This window comes from Megachile rotundata, chromosome 6, assembly GCF_050947335.1.
Source record: "Megachile rotundata isolate GNS110a chromosome 6, iyMegRotu1, whole genome shotgun sequence".
Taxonomy (NCBI): Eukaryota; Metazoa; Arthropoda; class Insecta; order Hymenoptera; family Megachilidae; genus Megachile; species Megachile rotundata.
Window position 1 is genome coordinate 18,092,537 of NC_134988.1, and position 20,325 is coordinate 18,112,861.

The 20,325-nt window shown below is 39.9% G+C and overlaps 4 protein-coding genes across 9 annotated transcripts; 2 read left to right on the forward strand and 2 right to left on the reverse strand.

The window, feature by feature from the left end:
- Nucleotides 1-42: 42 nt before the first annotated feature.
- Nucleotides 43-1,381, reverse strand: LOC143264682 (uncharacterized). Its single transcript, XM_076532969.1, has 3 exons — nucleotides 1,109-1,381; nucleotides 632-1,031; nucleotides 43-557 (listed from the first exon to the last, which is right to left on the reverse strand). The coding sequence occupies exons 1-3, from the start codon at nucleotides 1,232-1,234 to the stop codon at nucleotides 43-45; spliced, it is 1,041 nt and encodes a 346-aa protein (XP_076389084.1). The 5' UTR covers nucleotides 1,235-1,381.
- A 133-nt stretch (nucleotides 1,382-1,514) lies between these two features.
- LOC100875974 (tubulin glycylase 3A-like) lies at nucleotides 1,515-7,126 on the reverse strand. Its single transcript, XM_012287423.2, has 14 exons — nucleotides 6,986-7,126; nucleotides 5,457-5,746; nucleotides 5,212-5,397; nucleotides 4,924-5,144; nucleotides 4,700-4,827; nucleotides 4,352-4,625; nucleotides 4,058-4,271; nucleotides 3,876-3,966; nucleotides 3,160-3,330; nucleotides 2,837-3,090; nucleotides 2,569-2,762; nucleotides 2,220-2,492; nucleotides 1,950-2,153; nucleotides 1,515-1,873 (listed from the first exon to the last, which is right to left on the reverse strand). The coding sequence occupies exons 2-14, from the start codon at nucleotides 5,608-5,610 to the stop codon at nucleotides 1,640-1,642; spliced, it is 2,598 nt and encodes an 865-aa protein (XP_012142813.2). The 5' UTR covers nucleotides 5,611-5,746; nucleotides 6,986-7,126; the 3' UTR covers nucleotides 1,515-1,639.
- On the forward strand, nucleotides 6,990-9,513 carry LOC100875863 (mannose-P-dolichol utilization defect 1 protein homolog). Of its 2 annotated transcripts, none has more exons than XM_076532970.1 (5): nucleotides 6,990-7,120; nucleotides 8,291-8,356; nucleotides 8,542-8,674; nucleotides 8,750-8,954; nucleotides 9,025-9,513. In XM_076532970.1, the coding sequence occupies exons 1-5, from the start codon at nucleotides 7,072-7,074 to the stop codon at nucleotides 9,265-9,267; spliced, it is 696 nt and encodes a 231-aa protein (XP_076389085.1). In that variant the 5' UTR covers nucleotides 6,990-7,071; the 3' UTR covers nucleotides 9,268-9,513. The 2 variants fall into 2 exon arrangements, with proteins under 2 accessions (XP_076389085.1, XP_012142814.1); XM_012287424.2 differs by lacking the exon at nucleotides 6,990-7,120 and adding an exon at nucleotides 7,576-7,817.
- Nucleotides 9,514-9,681: 168 nt separating this feature from the next.
- On the forward strand, nucleotides 9,682-18,935 carry LOC100878859 (uncharacterized). Of its 5 annotated transcripts, none has more exons than XM_012287372.2 (13): nucleotides 9,682-9,841; nucleotides 10,490-10,687; nucleotides 10,773-10,897; nucleotides 10,983-11,059; nucleotides 11,136-11,258; nucleotides 11,346-11,560; nucleotides 13,699-13,839; nucleotides 13,925-14,116; nucleotides 14,193-14,892; nucleotides 14,985-15,292; nucleotides 15,533-15,708; nucleotides 15,792-15,918; nucleotides 16,002-18,935. In XM_012287372.2, exons 2-13 carry the CDS (start codon nucleotides 10,527-10,529, stop codon nucleotides 17,359-17,361), a joined length of 3,705 nt encoding a protein of 1,234 aa, XP_012142762.1. In that variant the 5' UTR covers nucleotides 9,682-9,841; nucleotides 10,490-10,526; the 3' UTR covers nucleotides 17,362-18,935. The 5 variants fall into 5 exon arrangements, with proteins under 5 accessions (XP_012142762.1, XP_076389063.1, XP_076389064.1 ...); XM_076532948.1 differs by having other exon boundaries at nucleotides 15,533-15,702; XM_076532949.1 differs by having other exon boundaries at nucleotides 15,572-15,708.
- Nucleotides 18,936-20,325: the final 1,390 nt, after the last annotated feature.

A 20,325-nucleotide genomic window follows, 5' to 3' on the forward strand; every position in this document is an offset into this window, starting at 1 on the left:
ACATGTTCACGATCGAAAATAGTAGAATACTTTCAAGTTTTACTATGCCGTCAAATGGTTCGAAAAAGCAAGCCACGCAGCTGGAATGTTCGCTTGCAACAAATCTTCGGACATTCCAAGTTTTTCGTTGTTGCTTCTGTCCCATGTATTCTTGCAAGTTCTGTACATTCTCACTGCTCTGTGCATCGATTCATTCAGAAACTTTTCCAACTCAGGCTTTTTAAAGACTGGTCCTGTGATTTCAACCTCATCTATTTCTGGATTGTCCACGATTCTCTTTTCACTTTGACTTGGATTTTGATTTTGACTTTGACTTTCACTCGGACTTTGCTCTTTATGGGGTTCTATTTTCACCAGATTGGTTTCTGCAAGTTTGTACCTCGGTTTGATACTGTCCTGCTCGCTCAGCGTATGAATCACGTTTTCCATGGACTTCAGCAAACGCTTGTACTTAACGATTCTGTTTTCGAACGTATTTCTTCTCTTACGTACAGTCACATTGATATTATTCGGAAGAACGTACGGTCTTCTGGTCCCATGAAAAATGTGTTTTGAGTCTGCAACAAACATTATTTTTCTGGAACACGCGTTTCATTTTAGACGATAACTTTGTAATCCAATCAACTTTTACCTGGGAATACATGCGTGTATCTGTTATCGTTTACGCATTGCACCAACAACATTTTACCTTTTTGGTCATAATTTTTATATTGTAAATTGCTGTTCACTGCCAAATTGGTTTTGTCATTCGTTAACTGTACAACTTTTGTAGGAATATTATCCGCTTTTGATAACAACTTTTTCAAATTCAGTTTCGCAGTATTATTCCGATGAATGCACAATGTTTCGTCGAATTTTACTCTCGGTAAATCGAGTATTTTTTTATCCTGATGAGAAATTTCATCATCGAACATGTACACAGTACCTGAATTTATCGAAGACACGTCTGTCCATTCTGTTACATTTATGGGTTCACCGAAATCAAATTCTGAATCAGACGAATCGAAGGGTGTTGGTAATTCGTCCGGTAGCTGCAAAGTGCAATTGTTATACAGAACATATTTGATGAGTTACTTTATAAAACATTAACCTGTACGAGTTTACGTACCTGAGATTGTCTGAAAAATGTGCACTGAAAATTATCTTCTATAGGGAGGACATTTTTACCTGAACCTGGAGAACTGTCTGTACAAGCAGGTTCTCCAAGTTTCCAAGACGAGTCGATACACTCCATTCCACGTGACAAGTATGCACAGATAAAACGTGTACCACTTGAGTTTTTCACAGGTTATCATTTACGAATCGATATTAAAGAATAATAATTTCCATCTCTTTGCCTGTTACACTTGTAATTTTGCTATTTCCTTATGTTAGTCGGGATTCAAGTTATTAATTTAGTTACATCGATTCATAATTTCTCGATCAGCTTTTGTTCGTCGCGTTTTATATACAGTGTTAGGAATTTATTTCTATTTATTTTCAGGAAACATCGATAGAACGAAAAATGACGTACATTTAACGTGGATAGGGTAAGCTTTATTGACTACACGTATTCCATAAGTACAGTTCAGACATCTAGAATAGTTAACAATGGTGGGAAGCAAAGAATAACGAGTGCAAATTACGAAGACTTTTTCTATCACTTAGTCAGCCTCAGACCAACGGCATACATGTCGGTGATGTCTGTTAGAACTTTGTTCTTCCTCTGACGACTAGGTTTCCTTGGAGCGTTATGATTTTTCTGTTGCCCAGGATGATTTATCCTATGCGTGGATAAGGGGCACGGTAACACAGGTCTTTCAGGCGACGTTCCGGAAAGAGCAGCGTTCTTTTTGTATTTTTTGATCGCATCTCGCATCACTGTCTTGATGATCTAACGAATTTAAATGAAAATGCAACTTCGACAGAGTACAATGACACAACTACTGGATGTCTGAATCTGTTTAAACCTTTTCTTCGTTTTGCTTCGATGGTTTGTCCGTTTTCGGCGCCAGCTTCGTTGATTGCTTCTGAATAGCTATAATCTTCGAAACCAAAGACTGTCTCGTAGGAGACGCGTTTCCTTTGTTGTTCGTTGTTCCAGTGAAAGTACGCGATTTCCTTGGTGTTCGTGTCGCGTTCTTCTGATTGCTTCCACTTTTATCTTGATTGTTCTGCGAAACGCGAAATACAAACGCAAATTTCACGATTTAAAACCATCATTTGTTCCAGCTTTTTACCTGAACCACCGTAGGCGTTTTCGCTTTAGAATGAGCAACCGTGGTGCTCACAGGAGCACTCTTCACGGTTGCTTCCTGCTTATCGATCAATACGGCCGTTTTCAAGGGTTTTGCCGGTGCGCTCGCTGGCAGTGCTTGTCTCAGCTTAGGCGATTCCACTTTGTAATAAGCGTAGAATTCCTGATCGAGCTGAATTTCCAGTTCCTCGATCAGATCTACGATCACTGGTCCGATCTGATTATGCACCGTCGATTTTTTCTTCGTCAAACACGTCTGAAACCACGTATCAATTTATCGCTTAAACGTGAAAATGTAATCTCAGATTAATTCATTTACGGTCGATACCTACCATAGGAGATTTCGATACGAGATTAACTTTTGACTCTTGGTTACTCAAAGGCTTTTTGCCACAAACTGTAATCCGAGTTCCTTGAAGAGACAGGGCTGCACCGAGATAAGGCTGACAACTAGGTATTCTCTGCTTATAAGCCAACTCGAACTGACCCGTATCCGCGTTTTTGTCTTCTCGAAAATCGATCACCACTGCAGAAACAAGAATCGAGATTAAATAAACGAGTTTAGGAATTTATGAAGGTAAGTTCGTGTTACTGCAACACCTTTTATGGTATCCTCCAAAACCTGTCGACACAGTCGCGTTGTAACTTTGCTCGAGTAACTCATGTCAGGATGACTGTTGATTTCGATCAACCAAACCGAGAAATCCTCCATGACCATGAAATCTGCGCCGTACAACTCGAAACTGTTTTTTCGACGATCCATAGCCTCTTGGCTAGCCAACAGCGAACCGACCAGGCCCTGCTTCATCCCTGGGTAAATTATCTCGTCCCATGCTCTCTCGTGTCCCTGAGATCTATCAGAGTTGCGTCAATCGCAAAACCTTGACCCAGTGATTTCGTGTTTCAATTAAATCGAATCGTACTTGAGGAACTGCTTGAAGGACATGACATCCCACATATTGTCCGAGGGCAATGCAGGATCCCTATCGCCGCAATTCGTGTACTTGCATTGGATCGCGTGATTGCACAGGTGAATCGACTCGTGGAAATCTGTCAGACTGAATTTCTGGGAGCAAAATCGCAAGTAACTCTCTCTGCGAAAGAAGATACGTCTCGTCACAAATTAGCGAGGCAATTCGTCCCCTACCGTATCGAACTGTTGTAAAAATCGTAAATCAAAGGGTTCCCCTACATTACGACACTTTCTGTTTGTTCTGTTCTCGTTCCAAAGCATTGTGCATCATGTGCGAAGCGCGTGCTAAAAATATCCAGCATTACTTCGCGAAAACCACAATAGGCTACGCAACAACAATAGCAGAAGCATTTACTTAAACTGGGTTAGGAAAGATCAATTTCATAGGGGGATGAGTACACAACCGGTAATTTACTGCGGTTGGTTTGTTCGAAAGTAGCGAATTACCTTATTGTACCTCTAAATATAGAATAAAACGAGTATCTTTCTCGGTTGCAAACTATTCTGGACATGCATTAACGATAATTGCAACGAGTGCGTCTTGTGTACGCCAATTAAACGACCCAGATATTTTATAGACACGAAATCGTAGCACGGAACAAAAACTGGCTCGACTTGTGCACGTATCTGCTCACTTCAGAAAGATAATTATAATTCGAAGTTTACTTGTATATCCAAAAGGTCAGAGGCTGAGCACAGGTAACGATGAACCATTGCCTAATATCGAATTTCGTATTGTGTATCAGCAGCGGTCGTTCTATAATGAACAAACGATAGTACCAATTTGTAGACACTTTTATCCATAGTTCAACCCTTTGCGGTTCAAATTTGCTAGACAGATCGATTACCAATGTACTTTTGTACGACATAACGAGTATCCGATTTATTCGATGGGTTCATTTTTGCCATCACATCTTCTAATTTGTTCAATAAAACGATCCCTCGACCACGACTCTTGTTGCCTGGCTTCATGATCCACACGTTCATCATTCCATCCATCTCGAGTTGCGGCCAATATTTTTTCATCTTTCTCAAGATATGCTTCGATGCCAGGAAGATTTTCTATTCGCATCAAACTAGATTAATATAACCCTCGCGGTGCTACTTCCTCGCAATTCGTGCGATTCGAGGAAACTGCTTACTTGGAGCGGTACATTGTTTCGAATGAAGGATGCTTGACCGTGAACGATCTGATAATACCAACTTATAAACTGGTCCCATTGATGCGTCCATACTCTTTCCGCTTCCTGATCGATATCCTCGTGGGACTGTGCACTGATGTAATCGCTGCATCGTTTGATCGCGAACTCTAATGCCTTCAGAGGCACCGCGCCAGTTGGAGATCTGACCGCGTTCTCGCCTTCGGTATTTATCTTGTTAACCAGCCATTTTAATAAACTCAAACAAGCTGTGAATCTAAGAAAGAAAGGAGAAAGCGATAATAAATATTAAAAGATAAAACGAATCGTTTTATTTATCGATGTGTTCACCGAAAATCCTCGATGAAAGCGTGCATCTGATCGCCTTGGCACAGATTGTAACAACGTGGAAATAGGGTATTTGCCACTCCTGCCTCGTAGTACCAGTGCATTTGCCTAACGTTCGAACATAGGCCCACCTAAGATAATCGATTTACCTTAGCAGCATATATTATCCTCCCGATACGAAAATTGGCACAAACGACCAAAATTAGTCAAGACACCATTTCCCCTACCTTCGATGTGAATCCTGCTCGACAGTACCTATTGAAAATCGTGGTTTTGTTATCCTGTGACGGCCATCCTGGCCATTCTGATCCTGTGTTCCATAGAAAATCAACCGTGTGATTTGCGAGCATTCTCGATATTAATAGACGTTCGCTTTGTTGATCTTTTAGATCACCGATTCCAGCCAACAGTATCACAGGACTTGCATTCACGTTGAAGTGTTGATCTCCTAAAAAAGTCGTTTATATCATAGAATGAATACTTCAAGAATTAGGGACAAAATTTCGACGAAGTACCATTAGAATTTTTCCTGAAGAACTTTTCGCACCACCCTCTGCTCAGCATGCATTCGCGAATTACTCGAGCTTTTCCGTAAACCATGAACGTGTGGTGGGCTTCAATCGCATCTTTCACCAGTTGTTTGATTCGCATGAATCGTTCGTGGAGAGTTGGTTGGAATTCTAAGTTGAGCTCTGCTTTCTCTACGTGCAAAAACGATTGACACCAGAATGATCATTACGAGATATATTTCAAATCATACCTTCGACCACTTTCGTATCCTCAGGAGTAGTTTCGGTAGCTGGCTTTGCCTGGGATTCTGCTGAGTCATCCTCGACCATTCTTTCTTCATTCTTGTCCGCTTTTTCCGCGTTGATCGGCTCCAAATTCGACGGCGCCTCATCATTCGCATTCATGTAGTGTATTTGCAGGTGTGTGAGCTCTTATGCACTGATGCACTTCAGATTAATCCTTAATTTTGCTTCATTGCAATGTGGTTTGTTGGAGGAAGGATGGGCCCAGGCTGGTCGACGTTGCTTTATCCTGGATCAGCTTGTAGAACATTGTGTTAAAATTTAAAACATTATTTGCATACTTATTTGTATTAAAACGCTACCATCGAAGATTGTTCTGCACGTTACACTGCCGTGTTCAAATCTTCGCGAACGTTCGTGTCGATTCAATTTCTACGAGTACCTGTTGAGTCTTAGATGTCCTTCCGTTAGCATCCTTCTGTGCGATTCAGAGGACACAGATTTCGATTTCTAATTAATAACGAACAGATTGATCGACAACGAAAGAATTGTCTGAAGATCGCATGACAAAAACCAACATTCCCTGGGCCGCTGAAAATTCGTGCTTCGAGATGACGAATCGACGAGACGGAAGCAAAACTCCGACTGAACGTCATCAACGACAGACACGAGGTATGTGTTCAGAATCGAGAATTCCGTAGGCGTGCGCCCTGAAAACGTTTTAAACCGCCCCAACTATTCGGCCGATTGGATAAGATCGCATGACTACGTCCTCCTAGAACCTATAACTAACATCGTGTCGCAAAATTCGTGGATCTTAGATCGACCTATTGATAAGACTGACCATTCAGATTCCTCAAAGGTCACGAACACTGTAATTCCAAGAATGTACTTAAACGGAGTTTATGATAGTGCATAGATGCGTATCTTGATTCTAATTCCGACCGAAAGCGAATAGAAATCGTTAAATAAAGAATGAATCGTGACATGTCGAGCACATTTATAATTACAATTAATTGTAGAAACATGGTTAAATTCCAAGGAGGCCAAAAATGGCTAGAAAGGGGTTAGGAGGTGGTTTGCTGAAACTGGATGAGCGTACCAGGCACCCCTACGGAACTTCTCGACGGCCGAATGTAAGTAAAGAAGCAAAAGCAATCGCGTGGGTTAACCCAACCACTCTACAATCTCTGACCTACTTATGCGAGTACATCTTGGTTCGCGTGAAGAGCCGCCCTGACGAATCACTTCGACCCGCTATCGCTAATTGCATGAGTTCGATTTTCACGCTGATAATCTTATCAGAAATACGATAGTCGTACTATTTATGGAAGTCGGTCGATCTTTACGCGTTTTACTTATCGATCATTCCCTTTGCTCGATCGTTACGTGTGATAAAAGCAACCACCAAGAATTATTATCTATAAGATTGAGTTTCTTGCAGAATCGACCTCTAAACCTGACGAGATTCAGGATGAACCGCTTACTTTTTCAAGGTCCCCTATCATTGTTGTATCCTTCTGCTTTAATTTCTTACCATTAGACGTGATTTGGTATGTGTTGTGGGAAATCATAGAATACAGCTTTGGAACCACATTCGGAGGAATATGATGCGTGTGTAAGATGAGCCCTTATGGATGCTTGTGGACTTGTTACTGGAATATTGAAAAGGGTAGGTAATAGAGGCAAACAACTCCGAAAGTACGAATGATCCAGGGGATAAACATGTCACTGTCGTTGACATGAAGCATTTGAAAATAGTGAGAAATGAAGTTGGTTGCTGGAGTCAATCCAAATTGATTCCCCTACGACCTATGTTAACATGTTTCTTTGTACGATTTTATTACATCTTTAATTTACGGTATGACTTTGTAAACATTTATGATGTATTCACGATGACGTTCGAAAACATTATCAACTGCTTGTCTTATGATTTTCTCGATGTTTGTAACGCAAAAGTTAAAGTATATGTATGTTAATGCAAGTTTAAATGCATTTGAAAAGTTCCACGTTGTAAGCGTTAATGTATATAAATATGAATAATTAACTCGCGGTTATGAAATAAAAACGAAATTAATTTTATGGAAATAACAGTCATTTAAAACATCGCGCCACGCAATGGTTCGAAGAGCGTACGAACTGCTACGATGACTTATCAGTCGGTATAAAAGATTAGGTAGCTCAAAACTCCCATACGCTAACCTAAACGGTCAAACATAATCGAAGCAATTCATTCTTGTCATTCCACGAGTGAACTGTTGCAAACGGATGCGTGGCAAATATGGCTCAATTCATAAGAAACATTGCTATTTTACTCTTTACGGAGAAATGTATGGAAGAGTATTTTGACGAGTTCAATTTTTTTCACGGTATGTACACAAGTTTCATTGATAAAAACAACGAATAGTCATTCGTTTTTATTAAACTATAGTAATTATATAGTACTACAATAATATCTGATGGCGCTATACTATTGAAATCACGTGAACACCATGAGCGTAATTTGAGCATGTGAAAAATTAAAATTTTGTAAAGAAAATTTTTATAGAACAGTAAATAAAAATTTCGTAAAAATAATCCTAAATACTTTTTATAACTTTACAAATTTTAAATATAAAATTATTTCTGTCTGTTTTTCAAAAGTGAGTTTTTAAACAAATTTTCGAGTAATCGATATATTTACGAGTATCAGACGATGCTCAATTTTTGTTTTTTCCTCACCATAAAAATTCAAAGTCACCTAACGAGAAAAAGAAGTTTATATTTGAAATCAAAATGAATATTTTACGAAAGAGATACGAGTCCTTAAACGTTAAACATGAAAATCTTGAAAATGTTTCAGTCGGATGTTTCAAAGCAACGCTTAGCAAAGGTCTAGGCCTCGGAATTATCAGCGGGTCTCTTCTCGGTTAGAAATTTATTTTCTTACGACGTTTGTATCAATTAAACTTTCTACTTAATTATTTTATTTCAATTTATGTGATCATATACATTCATTTGTTATAACTATAATTTTAAATATGTTGTATGTTTTCTTTTACAATTAAATTTGAGCGAAACATTGCTTTCCTTACAGTAATTATTTCATTTTAGTTAAAGTACCACAGATTGTAAAAATCTTAAAAAATAAAAGTGCAGAAGGCATCAATGTTTTCAGCGTCTTATTGGATCTCTTTGCCATTACTTCAATGATATCTTACAGCTTCATCAGCGGTTTTCCCTTTAGGTAATATGATGACAGAAAGAAACTTCTTTATTGAGATTGAGTCACATTCTGGATAAATAAACGGATGTATTTCAGTTCTTGGGGAGATGGAGTATTCCTGGGATTGCAAACCCTAGCAATTGCAGTTTTAGTCATGCATTTCAGAGGAAATACTGTTCAAGCAACTGCATTTCTAGCTGCTTATATTGCAGTTCTATTTGCTGCTACGAGCGGGTTGACTCCAGTGAATGTTCTCTGGACTTGTCAAGCGATGAATATACCCATTGTGCTTGCCAGTAAGGTATGATGCTTGGAAATCAAGGCCATCATTGTAGAGATAACGGATCATTAATGTTTTATGCTGTTTTCAGTTGATGCAAGCTTATACGAACTATTCTAATGGAAGTACAGGTCAGTTGTCGGCAGCAACTGGCTTTATGCTTTTCTTTGGATCCCTGGCAAGGATATTTACTTCTATCCAGGAAACAGGAGATAGGACAATGATAATTATGTATATATGCTCTACTGCTGCAAATGCTGTGATAGCTGCTCAGATTTTATACTACTGGAATGTGGAAGCGAAAACCATAGAAAAGACAAAGAAAGTTAGATAGATAAATGATTAAATCTTTTTGGATGATGCAAATATGTTTAAATCTATAGTATTCCAGAAGAGAAGAATTGTATCCAAATATTACTTCTCGAAGAAACATCTCGAATATCATCACTTTATTGCAAAACAATTCAAAGAATTGTTTTAAGTGATAACTCATTAAGTTAAATTTATGGCGAGTCACAGTGACCCTATGGTTACAACCTTTGTTACATAAAATATAAAAATAAAAATGGTATAAAAATGGTATTTGTTATTATTTATGTAGGTCCGGCGATAATATTTTTTGAACGTATAAAAAAGATTGTGTTCAACATGTCGAATTTATCGTTTTAAGTTTACCGCCTTAGCGGAAGTGGCGTACCGGTCGATATTTTCAAAAAAGGTGGGGGTAAAACGATTTACGCAAGCGTTTCCTATCCTATCGTTTCCGGTTCTGTTGTAATCGTGACTTGTGTGGCGTACGGTGAAACTGAAGCGCGCAGTTGTTTAATCGTCGACGATGTTGCATAGTGGACCGTAATATAGTTGGAAAACGCATTAACAGATCGTCGGAAGATAATACGAGAACAACGGTAAGTAATAATCCGGGTTCTTTTTTGGCCCGTTTGGCATGCCCGTAAAAATAATGGGCGTGGATGAGCCTTGGAATAAAGAGGTGGCCATTTGGAGCGTCATGGCGCCATCAGCCTTCGCAATCCGGCTTCCCGACGACCATCTTGTTATCGATAAATCAATATAACGCGCCTTTTCTGCTATGTAAGCGTTTTTCTTATATAAAAGAATATTTCACGGATCTATTCTTTTACGTCGTTGTTACAATTCGACGAAGGAATATCAACGGCTGGAGGTAAATTGTTCAGGGAACCGGTTCTCGGTAATTCGCTTTGTGTCTAAGCGCATTCTTGCGCAGAATACCATCCTTTTTTGGAACATGATATATGCGGTTCTTACGAAACCGTACGAAACAGAGACATTTTTACCGCTAACATTCAACCGAATCTTAGACGATTGAAAAACCAGAATTTTCTGGATATCACCGTGGAGAGTGATTTATCCATTACAAACACGTGTCCTTGGCTGTTGGATGAGGTCCTTTTTTGCATGCCAATTTCGGGCAGTCGGTCAGAGGCAGCTGTTAAAAAGTTTTATCTATATTTGGAAAATATCTTGGATATTGACGTAAAGAAGGAAAAGCATTACGAATCCGACGATTTTCATAGTATTGCAGGACTAGGTTGCTTGCAGTACTGAATCAAAATGGAATCAATGGATGCGCGTCTTGTGGCGCAAGCATTGAACTACCATGGCCAACAGTTGCAGAAAGTGTGGGAGGGAGAACGCAACGAGAATGAGCTGGCCATGCTCAATCTCAAGGAACCAAGTTTTGAGATCTACCAACAACGTCAGAAAACGCTTAGGTATATATTTTATCGTGTGCTTAAACAACAATATTAGAGCTCCCTATGCCTACAATAATTATTTGATGTGCTTTTTTCCAAACAGTTTTGGCGATAGAGGTAAAAGACTAAAACTACAACAATTCCTTGCAAAGAAGGCAGATGCCCTTTATGATAAAGCAAATTTGGAGAAAACAGTTGAACCTATCAAGCAAGAATTAGGAGATGAAGGTATAGCGTTGATCTCTATCATCTAGATTTCCTCATACAGTTATTGCGCAATAACATGCAACCTATGAATTATGTCATATTTCAGAATTTTATGCAACAATGCCAGGCCTTGATACCTTTGTTACCATGGAAAAGTCTCAACGTATACGTAATTTTTTGGAGGTGATTATTTATTATTTCGACAATATATCCAAAAATACGTAATATTATCGAGATATTATGAAAAAATTTATTTCAGAGTTTGGTCGTTGGAGACGTTATTTACGCGCAAGTTATGGGTAAAAGTGCTGCTGGGCTTCTTCTGAAGGTGCTTTGCAACTGCAGCGACTGCCCGAGAGTTGTTACCGATTTAGGAGTTAAGGTACATGAAGACTATTCATATTGTTTTCACATTTTCGTTGCTTACATTCTTTTACCATTTTATTAAACGATGTTGTTTAACGAACAGGCTCTGATATTAAACACGGCCACAGTGCCGGCGGTGGACAAGAAAGGTGTTACAAGAGGCTACATGGCAAATGATCTCATCTGCGTCGTAGTCAGTGAAGTTAACGTTGAAGCTGAGCGAGTTGTTGCAGTTATGAACGTACCTGCCCGCGAAGGGCAAGCCCCACACCCACCTATGGGACTTATCCATTCGGATGATCTTCCAGAAGCTTATAAGTAAGTAATGAAAAATCTGGATAAGTATACTTATTCTTTGTATTTAAAATAATGCTTCACTAACTTTTGTAAACTGACATGTATATCACTATAGGAAAGTTTGTATACACGATATAAACGGTGAAAGTGTTTTGTGATGCATTGATAGCACTTTTGATTCAAAATTTTTATTTGAATTACAAACCGTCCTTTGACCGTTTGCTTATTGCGATATATCTTGAGAGCACTAGTGCACTAACGAAGGCAGGGGAAATATTTTTCTGATAATTGTAGTTTCGAATTTAGGATCGATGTATTAATATCGATCATGATCGAAATGCATCTTCTATCGACAATGTAGTTATCTCGTTTCTAACTTGCATATTAAGTGAGAGTACAGATAAGCATTTTTAGTGTTTTATTTGATATTTTTCGTTAAAAAAAAAAAAAATAATGAAAAGGTAAGGAACATGGTATGGTGGCCGAAAGAAGTTGAGATTTAACAGACGCACTGTGATACTAACAAAACAAGGTAAATTAGATTTGATTCCTCTTACACGTTTTTATGAATTTAGGTGCCAGACACTCTCAGTAACGTAAAAGTTGATAGTCAGTATGATGATGAATTTATAATGTGATACAAATGATTCAAACCTTGAGCATTGGTTGACATGGCTCTGTTGCGCACAATATTCTATCTACGTTTGTGATATGTTACTCTCAAAGCACCAGCCAAACAATGGCGCCAAATGACATCAATGTCTTTTGAGGTTGCATTTCCAGTATGAGATGTTGAGCCTTGGGTGGTCAGAGTGAGTGCTGCAGACGGTAGGTATAATAATGATTTATTGTTGTTTGGTCTCTTATTGTAAACGAATGATAAAATTCCAAAACTAGCGAAAGCGATAAAAAAGTAAAATGAAGAAATTTTGTAGACGACTTATTAAAATGTTTTTCATGCTATCAAGAAATTATCACAGAAACATTTTAATATATAGGAGAGAGTTATATTATCTGTCCAGAAGTTCCATATATTTTTCGCATAGATTAAATTGTCAAATAGAACGAAGACGTAGGGTTCGAACGGAACTAAAATTTGAACTAGAGACCAAATAACTGAAATCTTAATCGCCCGAACCTTTACCTTTAAGCCTCAAAAGAATTGCGCCTTGTCATAATAATGCCTCATTTAAACTTACAGCTTAAATTGACAAATAAAAAATCTAAAAAAAAAATGATGTCATGTTTGAATTGACACCACAAAATGCAAAACAGGCGACAGTACCTACTACTACATATATAAAAAATATATATTTTTTTGGTCAACTTGGAAGATAAAATATACTCAGGCGTGGCTCCCAACCTATCCTAGGGCTATGCAATTTATTTTATCGCACCAAAAACTTATAAAAACCGAACCACCGTCGATTGATGATAGGCTGTGTGCTTTTGTGTTGAGAAATCCTATGATTACAAACATGATACAAAATACTAGAAATATACGTCTTAGCGGTACATGAAAGGTGAGAGACGAGTTTACATAATAATGAGGTTGTGTACCATTGTAAATTTATAAATAAGAAATTATCTGGTAATAAAGGAAACCTACCAACTTTCTGCAACGTATCCCTGTTTTGGACCCCTGCTGCTTCTTAACGGTACAAACGTAGATTCTGATCGACTCTAATATCATAAGATGTTTTGACGGTCTTTCTCAATTTTACAATCGAGAGAAGCCTTGTTCTTTTGAAACATCTTTGTTATTAGTGTCGCATCGTTGTATAATTCATGCAGATCGAACCGGGGAGACGAAATTTTTGCTCAGGGATGACAACATGCTAAAATGCAAGGTATGCCGTACCGCACGTTAACACGTATAAGGAACTGCAGCACGGATATGCATACTAATATGCTTAAACGTAGATAAAACGACAAGATGTCAAAAAGACTACGAAGGGAAAATGTATGAGGATATTGAAATAAAAAATCTGTAGCATTCCTCTGTCAGAAAACGAAACCATGACATGCAAAGTTTCGGTCGCCATGATTATCAAGTCTTTAGTTTTGCCGTTAACGAAGTAGCTTTGGTATCCTCTTTTTGGCAAAGGTCAAGATGATCTTTGTACTTCGTTAATTGGTCGTTTTCTTTTGTGGTATAGGAAAGCAATGGACAACAAAGGACAGTCTTACGAAGCGATGTTGGAGAATAGTACTGGCTTCAACAACCCAAACAACATTAAATATCTTTGCGACTTGATGGGTCTCGGGCAAGAGAACCATTCAAATATGGTTGGTTTGAGGTACATTATCGAACGTTCGCTGAAATTTTCCTATCGAATAATTAGTTAGGTACTTCTATTATAGCCGTCGATTATTTGTTTGCAGGGAAAGATTTCCTCCGAATGAATATGCGACCGAATTAAGGCAAGCACAAGCTAGTAAATGGGCGTTTCGAAGCGTTGCTGAGGGTATAGATCATTTCAAGGCTGGACGTCATACAGAAGCCTTCCAGTGTTTGAACAAAGCACTAACCGTTGACCCACGAAATGTCGAGGGATTAGTTGCTCGTGGAGCATTGTAGGTCCCTTTACCTGAACTCGCACGTTCAATCGTACCGATTCATCTTGTACGTGTAACTTTGCTTTTGTTACAGGTACGCAAATAGCGGCAGTTTTAAGAAAGCCATCGATGACTTCGAGACTGCGTTGAAGCTGAATCAAACTCACGCGAACGCGCGCAAATACATGGCTGAGACACTGGTTGCTCTAGGTCGGAGTTACGAAGACGAGAAGAAGTACGAAGATGCCCAAAAAGCATACGAGAATTGCTTGGTAATTGCTCCGTACCACGAAGAAGCCAGAAATTCCATCGAATATATCAAATCTAAGACATTGACGTCTACTTTGAATCCATTGGACACGTTCAAAAGTTTCGAGGCTGAAAATGACGTCGGTGAAAATAAAAAGGAAAAGAAGAAACGCAAGAAAGAAAGGAAATCGCGTTCGAAGAAAAGGCAGAGATGGAGTTCGAGTTCGAGTTCGTCATCGAGTGGATCTTCAAGCTCCTCCAGCTCTGAATCGAGTAGCTCGTCGTCGTCCGGAAGTTCGCGATCGGCATCCAGGTCACCTAGTCGTAAACGAAAGCATAAGAAAGATCATCGTGGTTCGTCGCTGTCGCCTCTTAGCAAACGTATGGCACAGTACAATAATCCACCGGCTGCTACAACAGCTACACATGATGTTATAGCACCGGTGACTTATGGTACAAATACTCGCGATAAGATGGACGATTACGAGATAAAAGTACGGAAATTCTTGGAGCAAACAAAGGACGACTCGGATTACGAAGATAAGGTAAATATTATCTATTTTTCAAAAGCATTTTCCATTTGCTCTTGTTGATTATACAGCATTAAATCGTATGTCTTATTTTCTTGTGTACACAGGTAAGGAAATTTTTGGAGGAAACGGCTAGATGGAAGAGGGAAAGAGAAAAGGAAAAGAAACATTCGGAAAGCGAGAAAATGAAGAAAAAGAAGAAGAAAGAAAAGAAAGGCAAAGACAAAGAGAAGGAGGATAAGAAAAGCCGAAAGAAGAAGAAGAAAGAAGAGAGAAAGAAACGCAAAAATAAAGACAAACTCGAACGAGATTTAGAAGCCTTGAAAAAATCTTCGTTACCGGATTTAGAACAATTGGAGTCGAAACTGAATGCGTATTATGCGAAAGTTGAGAAAGAAACTGCTGTTTTGAAAAGGTTGGAACCTTTATGGCCAGTTCACGATGTTTTGTTGTTGTTTTCGATTTTTTTGAAATATTTTTGTACATCTGGGTAATACGTTATGAACGGTAGAGCAGGTATTATTTTGTTGACGTTAAGTTCCGTTTTTTCTTTCGTTAGCTGATTCGTCCGCGATTCATTTAAGTTTTGAACATATATGAAAGGAAACGCGGCTTTTAACATCTCGTATTTTATTTATGTTTTTATATTTACTAGGTATGTAGCTCAGTATAATGACATAGCTTCCCCTCTTAGCAACGCGGAGAAGCTCGCTGAGAGTTCACGAAGGGAGGAGGAGCTGCGCAGAGAAAGGGAGAGGGAAAGAGATGAAGCCTCGAAGGCGTACCACGAACGGGAAGCTAGGGTACCAATGACCGCACAGCAACGTAAGGGTAAGATTTTATGTTGGTTGCTGAACAGCAACATTTCTATATGTTCCTTGCACGCGAGCTAATTACTTATCGTGACTGTATAGAAATTCAGAGGAAACCCCTAACGGACATATTTGAGCAAGAATCGCAGTTGATTCATCCGGAACCAAAATTACCACCCTTGGACACGGCTGCGCTAAACGCGAAATGGAAAGCTGCTCAGGCCGCTAGGTAAGGATAATCTCGTGAATCGATATTAAGTGGTGAAATAGTTTAATGAACGTTACTATTTGAATATTATTTTCCGTTTGCAGACAAAAGGACATTCTTCCACAAAAATGGCAAGACGTATCTCAGGAAAGCAAGAAAATGCAACCCAATGTAGATAGCGACGAAGATGATGACAATGAACTGGAAGAGAAATTACAGCGTGCAGCGTTGGAGAAGTCTATGAATATACGAAAACAGATGCAACGCGAACTAGCGGAGAAGCGGGCAGCCGCTACTCAACCGATGTTGGCTCCGACTCCACCGCCTTTGCCCAAAGAACCGCCGATGCCGAAACAAGCACCGGTGAAATATCCTACCCCACAGCCGCAGAATAAATTTCAGTCGTACAAGGATCCTTCGATATCCGCGCCACAAACGACACCGACCAAATTCAGTTCTAGTAACAATCTCGGTGGCAAGTTTCAACCGATTGGGCAGAGTAATAGCGGTGCTGGTCATCCGCCAGAACCACCGCGTCCACCTCCGCCAACGAAGAATCAGAGTCAGGCGAAAGGACCTAGAACAGACTCCGACAGCGAGACGGAGCGACAACATAGACAAACGCCTAAGAAACGCGAATCAAGCGGCAGAGGTGGAGCTGTGACGAAGAGGATGAGCAGAGACCGTCCAGCAAAACGTTCGCGTAGCAGATCGCGCAGTGCATCCAGTTCGGGTTCCTCGAGATCTCGATCGCCCAGAAGGAGTCGTTCGCGATCGTATTCGAACCGAAGATCCGGCAGTTACGAAAGGAAGTATAGTCGATCTCCTTCGGGCACTTACAGCAGATCACGTTCTAGGTCACGCTCCAGATCGTACACGAGGAGTCGTAGTCGTAGCAGGTCCGGAGATAGGAGTTACTACCGCAAGAGACAATTCCGACCATACAATAATCGCGGTACCTATTATAAACCACGTTTCCAAGGTTTCAATAACCCGAATCATCGTGGTGGCGGTAACAATTTCCAGAATCGTAATCGGTTCTACAACAATCAACACAACAATCGTTTCGGCAATAGACGCGGTGGTGGTTTCAATAATCGTGGTGGTGGACGCGGTCGCGGCGGTAACCGTGGCGGTAGGTTCTTCCACGGTAAGCAGGGCTTCCGCGACTTCCGGGACAGGCGGGACTTCAGAGATCGTCGCGCTGCTTCTCGCGATCGATACAGCGATCGTAGCTATTCCCCCGATCCTATGAGGAAAGTCGACGAAGCGAAAGAGAAGATCAACAAAATGCTCGAAGGCGGAGACGACGTAATGGAACATCAGCAAGGAGGCGGAGGATCGAACGTACCTCCCAGCAAAAGACAAGACGGACCTTTGAGCGAAGGCGAAGAAAGGGACGACGATGACTACGAGAGGTGGGGAGAGGGCGAGGGGGGCGACACTGCTAACAAGGTTGGTTAGGTCTCTTCTGTGTAGGCTTTCGCAAATGAACAGCCTATCTTCTCGTGATGACGATCATGATAATCCGGATGATGATAATATGAGGAGTAAAATGATGAGGATGATAATGATGATGAGGATGATGATGATGATGATGATGATGTTGATGGTGATGATGATGGTGATGATGGTGATGAGCCACACGTACAAGAAAACATGCGACTTAGGAGCCAACTAACTCTCGTTTGTTGCTAGAATGAGGAGGTTGGACCTGTCGACGATAACCTGGAAGGCAAGGAGTACTTCATTGAGCGCATGAAGCAGCGAAGCAAGAATGTTTTAATGCAGAGAGCCCTTGCTGCTAAGATTTGGTAAAAAACCACGTTGCCGTTGCTGCTTCTTCGATTCTTCTCCTTCGTCTGTGATATAGTTACTTTTCCTCAACGTTAAACATCGACCGGATCACGTGAGACATAGACTTCTTATTATTCTCGGTACCGATCGCTTCGGTACGCGTAAACTGAAAGAACATACAGGGGATGTTAATAACGTGTATATGGTAGAGAACAAATGTACAACTGGGGTCATGGCAGTCGAGAGAAATGGAACTTTATTTTCCTCCGTTTTCATCTTTCAAATTTAATTATCCGAGTCAGTAGAGGACGCTTATCGTACGCGAATGTTGATTATCGTAATTTGCGTTGTTTCGCTCGATTGTCATGCTCGCGGGTAAATAATCTTATAGTAAAATATTCCCTGTGATTAATGTGTCAGTGCGAGCGTTTAGTCGGATACTCGTGTTGCAAACTGAACGAATGCTGTCGAATTCCAATTGCCGATTTTTTCTTTTTTTTTTCTTATTTTTAATCGTTAACAGTTAATGAAAAATTAGACGCGTCTTCGTCTCTAGTACTTATTATTCTCGTATCGTAGCATTTGTTTTTTCCTTGTCGTAACGAAACTCTCGCGTAAGTATTAAAGCTAGAGAAGAGAGCGAATCTTCTGCTATGACGTGCACTTTCGAAGGGAAGTATTTGGTCGCAGTATTTGGCGTACGTGAGTGGCTTTTCATTATCATTCATTATCAGGACTAGCGTCGATGTATATGCGTTGCCGTTTCAAACGACAAAGTGACAAATTCCAACCGGTCTGTTCGAGAAGCTAGTTTTTAATCGATTTCTTCGCGCTCTAGCTATCAGCGATCAGATTTTTCACGATCGAAACACCTCACGTTTTTAACTCCTGCGCTTGATAAGACACGAACGGTACAAGCTTTGTAATCAGTTTCCACGGATGTCATATCGTTTTCCGGTGAAATCTAATAAAATCGCGATTTATCGCCGTAAAGAAGAGACACTTCTTTATAGTAAGGAAAATAGTTTTTCCCACAAACGTGTCGAGAACATCCTTTCGGATATTTCTCCACAATGCTTTAGTTCGGAACACGTTCTCACGGCTCGGCCCTTTATTACAAATACTTATTTTAAGATATTATTACAAGTAATTTACTAGTAAGACACTTATATATGTTGTATGTAAACGAGTTGCTGTACAATTCAAAGATCCGCAAAAATACATAACACGAAAACGACAAACCAGTGTTCTACCTTTTTATTCGGTGCATGTTCGATCTTTTGCCTGCATATCTGCGATTATACGCACGCCTCCTTCCTTGCTCGTTCTTATACACCGATGCGCTACTTTCCTCGTTCAAAGAACATTGCCTTCGTCCCATTAAAACTGGTCTGGTTAGGTGATTATTGATAGCGCAACACGATTTGGATATTGCGTTGCATTCGCGACAACGAGTATTTAAAGTTGCAGTCGCGATCGCTGCTTACATTTGTTCGTTCGAACTTGAAGGAAGATGGAGTTTGCACGAGCACTTTACGTTTTCGTTATTCCGAGCCTTTTGTTGTTTATTCTTGTGGACACGGTAATTGGAGAAATCCTATATAGTAAGTAACGTGTAGTTTCTTCTTTATTGCGTACAAAACTTAATTTAGCGGAATATTCTGTTATTTTTCCGTAACTTTTAAGAACCTGAAGTGGTCAACACCAAAGATGACGCATGCAGAGAAAATGAAGTTTACAGTCAATGCCAGGCGGATCAACTTTGCGAAAAGAGTTGCGATAATATCGATATTTGGGAGTCTGCACCTTGCGTCAAATCCAAAAATTGTATGAGCGGTTGCATTTGCAAGGAGGGATACGTACGGGATAAAAGCGAAGGTACTTGCGTTTTGGAAAACAGCTGCCCTAGAGTTAGACATTGATTCTAAACGCATAAATATTCTCTGTGTCATGTAAAAGATGCATACAATTTTTCTTATGAAAGAAATATCATAAAAATAATTATTTCTTGCGTTTGTTTTAACATTTTACCAATTGTTTATAAGTTTATTGGACAATGTTTCTACTACGGTGGGGAACGTGCCTCATTTTCGATAGCAGTCAACGAACGTGTGAGATTTTCATAGCGATGCGAACGAAAGATGCGTAGACGCATTTTGGTAGAAACTGGTGGGGGAACGTGGCGGCGCGCGATATGATAGCGTTTTGAGACGGTTCAGTTCCGCGCCGTCTTTCACGTGCGCGACACATTTCGGGAAACGAGAAATCGTGTTCGCATAAAAGTATCAGTGTATGAATTTTTTGTTGTTTTCTCTATCGTCTTTATTTTAATCTCGCAATATTCTTTTGGATACTTTTTTTTTCTCTTCGAACAACTTGATTTTATACCGTTGCTGTTCGTGTTTCGTGCGATTTTTTCTGATTTATCAGAAAGAAAAATGTGTGACAGTGTATTAAGCGTCCTTTGGATACGATCACGGATAAACCAACGCACTGGATGAACCTGTTTAAAAGTAAGTTTATCGTAAATGCAATCATTTAATAGTTACGAGCGTCCGAAGCGAGTCCAGCTCCTTATTAAAGTTCAATTACCGTCGCAGCGGTGACCGTGATTATTCTCTATCGAGCAGG

Bases quoted from the DNA above. Each gene is read 5' to 3' on its own strand.
- LOC143264682 (XM_076532969.1), bottom strand. From the start codon at position 1,234: ATGGAGTGTATCGACTCGTCTTGGAAACTTGGAGAACCTGCTTGTACA. The intron at 1,032-1,108 runs GTACGTAAACTC...TGCACTTTGCAG, and splicing joins CATTTTTCAGACAATCTCAG to CTACCGGACGAATTACCAAC. The intron at 558-631 runs GTAAAAGTTGAT...TGTTTGTTGCAG, and splicing joins ATACACGCATGTATTCCCAG to ACTCAAAACACATTTTTCAT.
- LOC100875974 (XM_012287423.2), bottom strand. From the start codon at position 5,610: ATGAATGCGAATGATGAGGCGCCGTCGAATTTGGAGCCGATCAACGCG. The intron at 3,331-3,875 runs GTAAACTTCGAA...CTTCTTTCGCAG, and splicing joins CTGACCTTTTGGATATACAA to AGAGAGTTACTTGCGATTTT. The intron at 3,091-3,159 runs GTACGATTCGAT...CAACTCTGATAG, and splicing joins TCCTTCAAGCAGTTCCTCAA to ATCTCAGGGACACGAGAGAG.
- LOC100875863 (XM_012287424.2), top strand. From the start codon at position 7,730: ATGGCTCAATTCATAAGAAACATTGCTATTTTACTCTTTACGGAGAAA. The intron at 8,357-8,541 runs GTTAGAAATTTA...ATTTCATTTTAG, and splicing joins TATCAGCGGGTCTCTTCTCG to TTAAAGTACCACAGATTGTA. The intron at 8,955-9,024 runs GTATGATGCTTG...TGCTGTTTTCAG, and splicing joins CCATTGTGCTTGCCAGTAAG to TTGATGCAAGCTTATACGAA.
- LOC100878859 (XM_012287372.2), top strand. From the start codon at position 10,527: ATGGAATCAATGGATGCGCGTCTTGTGGCGCAAGCATTGAACTACCAT. The intron at 11,060-11,135 runs GTGATTATTTAT...AATTTATTTCAG, and splicing joins GTATACGTAATTTTTTGGAG to AGTTTGGTCGTTGGAGACGT. The intron at 13,840-13,924 runs GTACATTATCGA...ATTTGTTTGCAG, and splicing joins TCAAATATGGTTGGTTTGAG to GGAAAGATTTCCTCCGAATG.